We start from the raw sequence: 11,404 nt of genomic DNA on the forward strand, positions 1-11,404 counted from the left end.
AATTCCAGCACTGATGGATGCTCCTTGGGAAAGCCGGGAATTGGTTGGAACAGAGAGGGAATCACGGCATCCAGCAGTCCTCGGGAATACGGGGGAAGGAGGGAAAAAATAAAAAAAAAAAATTAATAATAATAAAAAAAAGCTAAAGGGGAGGAAATAAAATAAAAATAAAGAAGGAAGGCTGAGTCTTGTCCGTCATCCCTTTCTCGAGGCAAAGTGTCCCTCGGGGAATGTCCTGATGGAGTCACCTGTCCCCGCTCCGGGAGCTGCTCCCGGCATCCCAAAATTCCCTGGAAAGGCGCTCAGGATGAGGAGCTGGGGATGGAGATGCCGTGGGAGGCGCTCAGCGGCTCCGGAGCTTTTCCCGAAGGTTTTCTGTCCGTCCCTGCAGGAAAAAGGGGACAGGGAAAAGCGACAGAGCAGTCGGGAACAGGGATACCCCAAAAACCGCCCCCTCGCAGTGACAGGGATGTGGGGTGGCCTGGAGAGGCGGCACCGAGAAGTGCCAGCCACGCAAGGAAGGTATCCTGAAAAATTCCTAAAAATTCTCTAGGACTTCACTAAAAAATCCCTTTAAATATCCCTAAAGCTTCCCTAAAAAATTCCTAAAAATCATCTAAAAATTCACTAAAAATCCCCTAAAAATTCAATTACGATCCCCTAAAAATTTCCTAAAATTGCCTAAAAATCCCCTAAAAATTCCCTAAAAACCCCCCAAAAATTCCCTTAAAAATCCCTAAAAATTCACTAAAAATCACTAAAAATCCTCTAAAAATTCCCTTTAAAATCCCTAAATATCCACCAAAAATTCACTAAAAATCCACTGAAAATTCACTAAAAATCCACTAAAATTCACTAAAAATCCTCTAAAACTTCCATAAAACTTCCCTAAAAATTCACCAAAAATTCAATAAAAATTCAATAAAAATTCAATAAAATTTCCCTAAAACTGGAAGTGTGCAGGGAAGTGACTGTGGCGGGGACAGGACCGTGCCACCACTGCAGAGGTGATGAAATTTCCTGCTGAGCTCCATCCCTGTCTCAGCCTTCGGGAATTCCAGCTCCGGGATAAGCAGGGTTTTGGTTTTTTTGGGTTTTTTTTTTTTTTTTTTTTTTTTTTTTTTTTTTTTTTTTTTTTTGGCAAAATCCAGGAATCTGGGAAAGGGCTGGAATTGCCTGGCTGCTTTTCTTTGCTTTTTTTCAGATTTTTTCCCATTTTTCCCGCCTTCAGCAGGTACCCCCAGCCCACTCCATCCTTCCCCCTCCAGCTCCTTTGTCGCATAATTCAAAATTTCCCTCATAAATCAAAAAATAAATCAAAAACCTGCAAAGGTTTAGGGAAAGTCTGGGGTCGAAGCAGCTTAAAAATTGAGAAACCAGAAAATTCAGGCTCCAAATAATTTTAAATAACTTGAAAATATGTTAAATATTCAAAAGTGCCTTTGGTCGTTTTATATATTTTTTCCTTTTTTAAATTTTTATTCCTTTTCCTTCCTTCTCTCCCTTTTTTTTTTTTTTTTTTAATTTTTAAATAATCGGTTTGGATTATTTATTTTCCCCCTCAGTCACTCCTCCCCGGCAGAGCTAAGGTTACAACTCGCAGCAGGTTAGCAATGATAAAATTATTAAAAATCAAATAAACAAAAAGAAACACACACACAAAAAGAAAAAAGACAGAAAAATAACTAAGCAAAAATTTCAAATTCCAGGAACAAAAACATTGAAAGGGACGAATAAACAAGGAATAAATTGCAAATTAATTAAAATAATAGAAAGTCAAATAATGAAGGAAAAATTACCAAAAAAAAAAAAAAAAGGAAAAAAGAGAAAAACTGGGATTTTTTAAAGGGAAGCAATCGAGCTGGATTTATGAGGCCAAATAATTAACGGGAGATAAAAGCAACGCCCCCTTTGGCAGCCTCAAATTGCTCCCACGGGATTCCCGGCGGGAAAAAATCCATTAATAATCCCGGGAACCAATCCAATAAAACAGCAGCTCATTATGATAACTGTTAACTAGAAACAAATCGTTCAGTCGTTGCTGTCACTTAATAATTATTAAGTAATTACAGGGAATTAATGATTAATGACAAGTTTGGGATTTTTTTTTTTTTTTTTGCAGAAAGGCTCCTGGTTTTTGGAATTGCTGTCAGTGTGGGGAAAAGGTTCCTGTTGCATTCCAACATTCCCAGGATGAACATTCCCAGTATGAACATTCCCAGGATGAACATTCCCAGGGATGAACATTCCCAGTATGCACATTCCCAGTATGAACATTCCCAGTGTGAACATTCCCAGGATGAACATTCCCAGTGTGAGCATTCCCAGTATGAACATTCCCAGTATGAACATTCCCATGATGAACATTCCCATGATGAACATTCCCAGGGGATGAACATTCCCAGTATGAACATTCCCAGTATGAACATTCCCATGGATGAACATTCCCAGTATGAACATTCCCAGTATGAACATTCCCAGGATGAACATTCCCAGGGGTGAACGTTCCCAGTATGAACATTCCCATGATGAACATTCCCATGATGAACATTCCCAGGATGAACATTCCCAGGGATGAACATTCCCAGTATGCACATTCCCAGTATGAACATTCCCAGGATGAACATTCCCATGATGAACATTCCCAGGGATGAACATTCCCAGGGATGAACATTCCCAGGGGATGAACATTCCCAGGATGAACATTCCCAGTGTGAACATTCCCGGTATGAACATTCCCAGGGACGAACATTCCCAGTGTGAACATTCCCAGGGGATGAACATTCCCAGGATGAACATTCCCAGGGGATGAACATTCCCATGATGAGCATTCCCATGATGAACATTCCCAGGGGATGAACATTCCCAGTATGAACATTCCCAGTATGAACATTCCCAGTATGAACATTCCCAGGATGAACATTCCCAGGATGAACATTTCCAGTATGAACATTCCCAGTATGCACATTCCCATGGGGATGAACATTCCCAGTATGAACATTCCCAGGGATGAACATTTCCAGGATGAACATTCCCATGATGAGCATTCCCAGTATGCACATTCCCAGTATGAACATTCCCAGGATGAACATTCCCAGGATGAACATTCCCAGTATGCACATTCCCATGGGGATGAACATCCCCAGTATGAACATTCCCAGGGGTGAACGTTCCCATGATGAACATTCCCAGTATGAACATCCCCAGGATGAACATTTCCAGTATGAACATCCCCAGTATGAACATTCCCATGATGAACATTTCCAGTATGAACATTCCCAGTATGAACATCCCCAGGATGAACATTCCCAGTATGAACATCCCCAGGATCAGATCCTTCCTGTCGGGACCAGCATTCCCCCGCACCCTCCCCGTCCCCTGGCGCTTCCTTGCCGGGGAATTCACCGGCGGGGATCCCCGGAGCTCATTCCCCGGGATGGATCATTCCCTCCCCTCCCTGTCCCGCTCACCTTCCCTGCCGGGCTGCTTGAAGCCCATGGCCAGCTCGCCGTGCCCGGTGGCGCCGTGTCCGTGGTGGCCCAGGGGGGCGGCGGGGGGCTGCCAGGGGGGTCCGGGGGCCATGTAGGGGCCGGGGGCTCCGCCGTAGACGCCGGGCTGGCCGGAGGGGGGGTAAGCGCAGGGCGGCAGGAAGGTGCCCACGGAGGAGAGCGCCGCGCCGGGCTGGGGACAGCGACAGCGACACGGGGGGACGGGGACAGGGATGGGGGCTCAGAACGGCCCGCCCGGCGCGGGGGGGTCCCGCTGGGGGGCTGCCCGGCCTCTCCTCCCACCTCCCTGCTGTCCCCTGCCCCATTCCAGCCACCCTGGTGTCCCTCACCTGCGGGTATTTGATGTCGCCGTCCATCGCAGCCTTGTCCAGCCCGTTGCCCGCCTGGCCCGGCCCGGGGAAGCCGCTCCTGTTCACGCTGGGCCACTCTTCCATTTTTGGGGGGTACGCGGCCCCCTCGGTGCCGGCCAGAGCCCCTGGGGAACAAAGCGTCAGCAGCTTTTGGGGTGAAACGGGGGGAATTCCCGCTTTTTCTAAGAGCTTTTCCAATCCCCGATAATTTAGGGGGCCCCAATTTCTCTCCTGACGAAGGGGATTTGGAGAAGTGACATCGGAATTTTAAGGATAAATGATTGCTTGGGGTGGGGAACGCATGAGGTTGATTTACTCGGGCTTTTTGGAAGGATAAAAGGACCCGCACCCCCTGGAGCCGCCGGGGCTCGGCCTTGGCGCTGCCGCTGCTCCCGGAGCCCCAAAAATCCCAAATTCCTCGGGAGAATCCAGGAGGTCCGATCCGAGCCTCCTTTTCCCCCTGATTTTTCCTCTCCTCTTATTTTTCCCTTTCCCCCCCATCCTTTTAACATATATATTTAATTTTTTTTTAAATCCCCCTTTTGCGGAGCGAAATTCAGGGCTCCGAATTTGCGGTCGGCAATCTATCATCCCTAGGAAAATATTTTCCACATTTTTCATAAAAAGTTCAAGATGTGGCTGAGCCGAGGCCGCATCTGGCCCCGTCGCCCCGACGGGCTGGTGGAGGCCCTTGGGAGGAAAATAAAAGGGGCAAAAAAAAAAAAAAAAAAGGAAAATATACGAAACAAACAAAAAGATTTGAATAAACAGGGAAAAAAAAAAAAAAAAAAAAAAAAAAGAGCAACAAAATAAACCAAGAAGCTGAAACCAATAAAAAAAGAAGGAAAGAAGCAAAAAGGCACGAAACGAGCGAAGAGGCACGAAGGGAATAAAAAGCCGAAAGAAGCGAAAAAATCCCCAAACGAGCCGGAAAGCACGAAGCAAACAAAGCCCCCGATAGAAATAATAATAATTTAAAAAATTACAGAAAACCGACACAACAAAACGAAAGCAACCCGACAAAAATAATAAAACGGGAGCGCGGAGAGATGTAAAAAAAAATGGGTTTAAAGCACAAAACGGCGCAAAAAAAAGGAGAGGCACCCACCCGCCTGCTCCACGAAGGTGCGGATGCCCAGGATGTTGGTGACCGAGTGCGCCGAGGGCCAGGAGCGGGCCAGCGGCACCGGGGGAGCCCCGAGGTGCCCCGCGGGGTGCGGGGCGGGCTTGGCGGGCGGGGGCGCGGCCGGCCCGGGGTAGGGGTACTGATAGATGTGCGCGCAGGGCAGCGCGGCGGGCGGCGGCCCCGCGGGGGCCAGCGGGCCGATCTTGTTGCGCAGGATGCGGCTGATGGAGCTGACCGAGGGCACGTTGTACTTGTCGCACACGCCGTCGGCCAGCAGGCGGTCGCGGATCTCCCAGGCGAAGATACCGGGGTCGCCCTGCTTGTAATCGCGGATGTGCTTGACCACGGCCGGCGTGGTGACCCGCGGCTTGCTGCCGCCGATAGCCCCCGGTAGGATGGAGCCCGTCTCGTGGTAGCGGGCCAGGATCTTGCTGACGCAGCCGTGCGACACGCGGAGCTGGCGGCTGATGTCGCAGGGCCGGATGCCGAGCTGAGCCAGCTCCACGATGCGCAGGCGGATGGCGTTGGGGAGCGGGCGCCCGTTCACGAAAACGCCGCCCAGCTGGTTCACCTCGCCGTAGGTGTGCTCTGCGGGCAGGGAATGGCACGGAATGGCACGGCACGGGTGCGCCCCGGGGTGGGGATGGAGCTGCGGTGGGAAGGGGGAGAGGGAAAAGAGGAGAGAAAAGGGGTGGGAGAAACAGAGGGGGGAAAAAAAAAACAAGGGGGGAAAGAGGAAGGGAATAAAGAAGGAGGGAAAAAGGGAAGAAAAAAGAAGGGGGGAAAAGGGAAGAAAAAAGAAGAAGGGGAAAAAAAGGGGGAAAAGGAAGGGGAAAGGGAAGGAAAAAAAGAAGGCGGGAAATAAGAAGGAAAAAAAGGCAAAAAAAGGAAGAAAAAAAGAAGGGGAAAGGGAAAAGAAGGAGGGGGAAAAGGGAAGGAAAAAAGAAGGGGAAAAAAAGAAGGGGAAAAGGGAAGAAAAAAAAGAAGGCGGAAAATGAGAAGGAAAAAAGAAGGCGGAAAATGAGAAGGAAAAAAGAAGGCAAAAGGGAAGAAAAAAAGAAGGGGGAAAGGGAAAGGGAAAAAAAAAAAGAAAGGAAAAAAGGAAGGGAAAAGGGAAGGAAAAAAAGAAGGTGGAAAATGAAAAGGAAAAAAGAAGGCAAAAGGGAAAAAAGAAGGGGGAAAGGGAAAAGAAGGAGGGAAAAAAAGGGAAGGAAAAAAGAAGGCAAAGGGGAAGAAAAAAAGAAGGGAGAAATAAATAAGAAGGGGAAAAAAGGAAGGGAAAATGGAATAAAAAAGAAGGTGGAAAAGTAAAAGGAAAAAAGAAGGCCAAACGGAAGAAAAAAAAAAAAGAAAGGGGGGAAAGTAAAAGGGAAAAATGGAAGGTGAAAGGAAAAGGAAAAAAGAAGAAGGAGGGGGAAAGGAAAAGGAAAAAAAGAAAGGAGGAAGAAAAAGGAAAAAAGAAGGAGGGGGAAAGGAAGGAAAAAAAGAAGGGGGAAAGAAAAGGAATAAAGGAAGGGGGAAAGGGAGCAGAAAAGAGAAGAAAAGCAAAGGAAGGGAAGAAGATGAAAGGGGGAAGGAAAAAAGAAAAGAAAGATAAAAAAAGGAAGAAAAAACGAGGCGGGGGAAAGGAAAAAAGTTAGAGAAAAAAAGGGAGCAAAAAAGAGAAGAGAAGCAAAGGAGGAGAAGAAAATGAAAGGGGAGAAAGAAGGGAAAGGGGAAGAAAAAAGAGGGAGGGAAAGGAAAAGAAAAAAGGAAGTGGAAAAGAGAAGAAAAGCAAAGCAAGGGAAGAAAAGGAAAGAGGTAAAAAGGAATAAGGGAAAGAAAACACAGGAAAGGGAAAAAAGGAGGGGAAAAAGTAAAAGCAAAATGAGAATGAGAGGGGAAGAGAGAAAGAGAGAGAAAAAAAGCCCAAGGGAAGAAATGCAGACAGAAACAAAGCGAGATAAAACTGACAGTCCAAAAAGAAGAGGGAGGTAAGACAGGGAAAGAAGGAGAGAAAAAGCAAAGCCAGGAACGGCGAGGGAAGAAAAAAGGAGAGCGGCACAAACAGAGAGAGAGCGAAAACGGCGAAGGAGCCGCGAGCAGAGCGAGGCGAGGAGCGGGCAGAGCCCTCCCGAACCCCCCAAAACCCCAAAACCCCGCAGCCCGCACTCACCCATGGCCCAGGCGCGGCATAGAGAGCGGGGGGCGCGGGGCCGGGGGCTGCTGGCGGCGCCGGCAGCGATTCCCGCAGGCGGGGAGCCCCCGCCGCTGCTCGCCATCAATTTGACGTGGGGATCGCGTCAATCGCGACCGTCACGGCGCCGCCGCCGCCGCCCATTGGCTCCCGCCCGCTCCTAAATGGCCGCGGCCGGCGGGGATGGGGGAGACGCCCCCCTCGGAGGGGACAGACCCCCCCACCGGGCACCCCCCCTGGAGAGGAGAGCGGGGATTCCCACGCGGGACAGCCACACGCACCTGCCCCGATGTGGTCCCGATGGGATGGGAGCGCTGTCGGAGACGGGGGGGATCCCCCTCGGCCCCAAATCCCTCTGGGGTTCCCCGGGAATTTCGTCCCTGCTCGAGGAGAGATCGGTGGGAAGACTGTGAGTGTTTTCCTGGAAGGGTGGGGGGCTCGGAAAAAAAAAAAAAATCAGCTTTTAGGGTGGGTTTAAACAGCGCCCATCACCCCCGTGTACCCCCGGAATGAGCTGGGCACCGAATCCAGCAATCCGGGAGATACCCCGGGAAAAGGATCAATTAAACGGGAGCCTGGCCGAGCCCAGGGCCGGGGATCCCACGGGTGTCCCCCGGTCCCTCCCGGTGCCTCCATGCCCGGCTCTGGTTGCCCCGCGGATCCCTGGGGATGGGGTTTTTTGGGAGGTCTGGGGTTCCCCTGCTGCTGGCATCAGCTCCCTGAGAAAGAAGCTTTTCCAAATAAATGATCCCGGCTGGAAAAAAATCCTCCACCTGCTCCCCGCACGCCTCCCGCGTTCCCGGATCCCTGCCGGGAGCATCACCGGGATCCGGATCCCGCCTGGATATAGCGGGGATGGGAAGGGAGCTGAGGGAAACGCGAGGAGGAAAAATCATGGAGAGGAAACGAAGGAAGAGAAGGGAAAGAAGCAGGGAAATCAAAATAAAAAGGAAGCGGAGAAAGAAAAAGAAATGAGAAGAGGGGTAGGTGATGAAGGAAAGATAAGCGGAGGAAAAGAAAAGCAAAAAATGATTTTTGAAATTAGGACAAAGAAAAATAACTAAGGAAAAAGAAGAGAAAGCAGAAAAGGGAAAAGAAAGAGAGGGAAAGAAGGGAAATGAAAGGGGCGGCTGCCCGGGTGAGATGTGGCAGAAAAATCCCAATTAATTTGTTCTGTTCTGGACCCCAAACCTGCTCCCCCCCGGCCACCCCCGCCCTGCCCTGGCCGCGATGGTTTCCATCTACTCCGGCCCCTCTTTCACCATCCAGCGTGGAAAAAAAAAATATATATTAAAACCCCCAATTTTCCCTGGTTTTTTTGCCAAATCAGCTGGAATTTTGTGGGTATTTTTATGCCGGGCTGAGCCTCGGGTGACAGAGGGGAGATTTTACATCATCAATTTTGCTGAATAAAAATCCAGCGGAGCAGGGAGTTCTGAAAGCTTTTTTTAAAAAAATTTTATTTTTTTTATTTTAAAACAGAAATATCTGGAATACTGGATGGAAATATCAAGGGTATTGGATTCGAGTGTCGAGGATGATCCTCTGCTGCAGCAGCTGAAGATTAGAATAGTTAAAGGTGGGCGGTCCTGGATGTTTCACCGGTATTTATTCCCGATTATTTATTACAAAACAATCTAATTAATATTACGCTGTAATAGATAATGCTGTTAAATTGTTATATAGTAACAATTACATACTATACGGTTGTGTCGTTATCCAATTCCGCCATGCTATGCTACGTTATTTTTCTTTTTTTTTTTTCCTCCAGACTTTTGTCCAAATACAGGGAGTTGGAGGATCCCAAAAAATCTTCCCGGTTGCTGGAGAAGAGCGCTTGAGAGCCCAGCATCGCTCTGAGCATCTCTGCCAAGGCCACACGTTCAATAATTAATATTGTTAATTTGCGTCAAAAGCAATTTTCCTCCCTGCAATCCCTCAAACCCACCCGGATTAAAACCACGCCAAACCCCCCAGGAGTTTTTCCGATTTAATTTTTTTTTTTGCCTAAAAAAACCCCTCCGAGATTCTCCACGTGAAAACGAGAGCGGGATCCCCGATCCTCCAAATCCAAAATTCCCGGTGGGAAAAGTGGCTACACGGATAAATAGCATGGATCCATCCCGCTTTTCTCTTTTTCGGGGTTTTCTCCTCCTTTTCTGCCTGGGATCCGTCTCGATGATTTTGGAATCCCATTTCCCGCCCGCAGCGGAGCGCGGGATGCGCCCGGGATCGTCACCTTTCCCTCCCAGGGGTCGGTATTTAAAAACACCGAGTGTTTTGGGAAAGAATCCCAAAAGGGGGAAGTGGGATGGAAAGTTTTGCCCTGCAAATCCCGCTCGGCACATCTGGGAGCCGCGTGCGGCAGGAGCAGCCCCCTCTGGAAAGGGCTTGGAGAGCCGGGATCCCGCAGGGAATGCGGCCAAAGGAGGGAGCCGGGAATTGGATTATCAGGAAAAACCGCATTTCTCTGCTGGAAAATCGTGCTGGAAACTCGGGAGGTGCCGAGTTCTTTCCCAAATCCACGGGAATTGTGGAACCCTCGAGGTTGGAAAAGCCTCCCCAGGGAATATTCTCAGGGAATTATTTTTCCCGGGGAATATCCCCTGGCTCCTCCAGCGCTCTGAATGAGAAACACAACCCGCTGCCGATGTTTTCCTTGGGATTAAGGTCCCGCTTAAGGCCGGGTGTAAATCCAGGCGGGATCAGCAAACAAACCCCGCACGTGCTGAGGATGCTGGAGCCATTCCTGAGCTTTTCCCGGCGGGATAGACCCCTCTTTCTGCTGGAAAAACACCTCGGGGAGGCTGGAGAAGCACCACGGTGAGAGCAGGGGGTCTGCTCCTCCTGGAAAAGGCAAATTTTATCCCACTGAAGCGGGATAACATTTAATGTACAAACACTGAATTTGGTAGTCCTGGGTTTGCCAATGTCCAGAGCTGCTGGCGAGGGCACAATTCCAGCCATCCCAGAGCTCCAGAGGTTTTCCCGAGGGTTTGGAGCCATTTCGGGGCAGGCAAACTCTTTTCAGGGCTCATTTCCCAGCAGAAACTCGTCTCAGTGTGAAAATTTAGGGCCGGGGAGAGGTGGGCAGCACAGAACATTGCAACCATCATAAAGGCTCCGAAAAATCACAGCAAAACTCTGTTTGCTTCTCCCTGTGCGGGAAGTGGGGATATTAAATGGGATTTAAAGCTGTGAAGAGCTGCCTTGTCCTCTCCAGCCGATTCCTTCATCCCCAAAAATCCCTCTGCTTCCCATTCCCGCCTGGCAGCTTCTCCTTGCCTTTAAAATTAAAAGATGAGGGGGATAAAAATGAACTTTTCCTCCTCTGCTCTGCCCACCCTGAATCCGCAGGAGACCATCCAAATAAACCAGGAAATAAAAAAAAAAATAAATTGTTGTCATTAATTTCTCCAGGAGGAAAAAAAAAAAAAAAAAAAAAAAAAAAAAAAAAAAAAAAAATTTGGAGCAAAAATGGTTTGAGCTGAGAAAGATTTGGGGTTTCAGACTTGTTTGGGATTTATTTTTTGTCCCAAAAACCTGGGAAGGTTTAATTTTATTCAGGAAAGGCTCAAATGGTTTTTGGATCAGGTGAATTGTGCTGCTCTCCTGGGCAGAAATTGGGATAAAATGGGAATGGAATTTGACACCTTGTCCTGGCAAGAAAGGGAACAGGAGCACAAATAATGCTCCTGCCACTCATCCCGTGGCACCACCAGCTCCGGGCACTGGTTCCCATTTATTCCCTGGAATTCTGGGAGATGTCAGCACAATTTAACACACATGATGCTGGCAGATGAAGGAGCTGGATCTTTTTCTGGGAAGGAGCGTTCCCGGGGCTCCGGAGCTGGGAGGGGGGATTTATTTTGGGAGATCTGGACTGCATTTCAGGCCGGGAAAATCCTGCTGAAACCCAGGGAGACCCTTCCCACTCACAAGTCCCAGGAATACCTTTAAAACTTGACTTTAAAGCCAAGCTGAAATCCTGCTTCTGCTGCGATAATGTTTATCCATTTAATTTATCCATCATCTGGATAAACCCATGGAAAAATCCCTGCACAGCAGTTTTTTTGGGGACCCTGCCCCATCCTTCCCCTCTCAGATTTCCCCACGGGAGGTGAGGGATTTCCAACCCAAATTCCCACTCCACATCCACTCCAGGATTCCTGCCCCAAATCCTTCCTCCAGAGCAGCTCAGCTTTGGAGCCTGGATCAGGTGATTGTCCCCCCAAAACAATGG

General features: G+C 48.8%; 1 protein-coding gene across 1 annotated transcript; it reads right to left on the reverse strand.

Moving 5' to 3' along the window:
- Positions 1-302: 302 nt before the first annotated feature.
- Positions 303-7,190, reverse strand: PAX1 (paired box 1; the record flags this gene model as incomplete). Its single annotated transcript, XM_079297807.1, has 5 exons — positions 7,141-7,190; positions 4,968-5,573; positions 3,839-3,984; positions 3,471-3,681; positions 303-385 (listed from the first exon to the last, which is right to left on the reverse strand). The coding sequence occupies exons 1-5, from the start codon at positions 7,142-7,144 to the stop codon at positions 303-305; spliced, it is 1,050 nt and encodes a 349-aa protein (XP_079153933.1). The 5' UTR covers positions 7,145-7,190.
- Positions 7,191-11,404: the final 4,214 nt, after the last annotated feature.

Source organism: Erithacus rubecula (assembly GCF_903797595.1).
Source record: "Erithacus rubecula genome assembly, chromosome: 2".
Taxonomy (NCBI): domain Eukaryota; kingdom Metazoa; phylum Chordata; class Aves; order Passeriformes; family Muscicapidae; genus Erithacus; species Erithacus rubecula.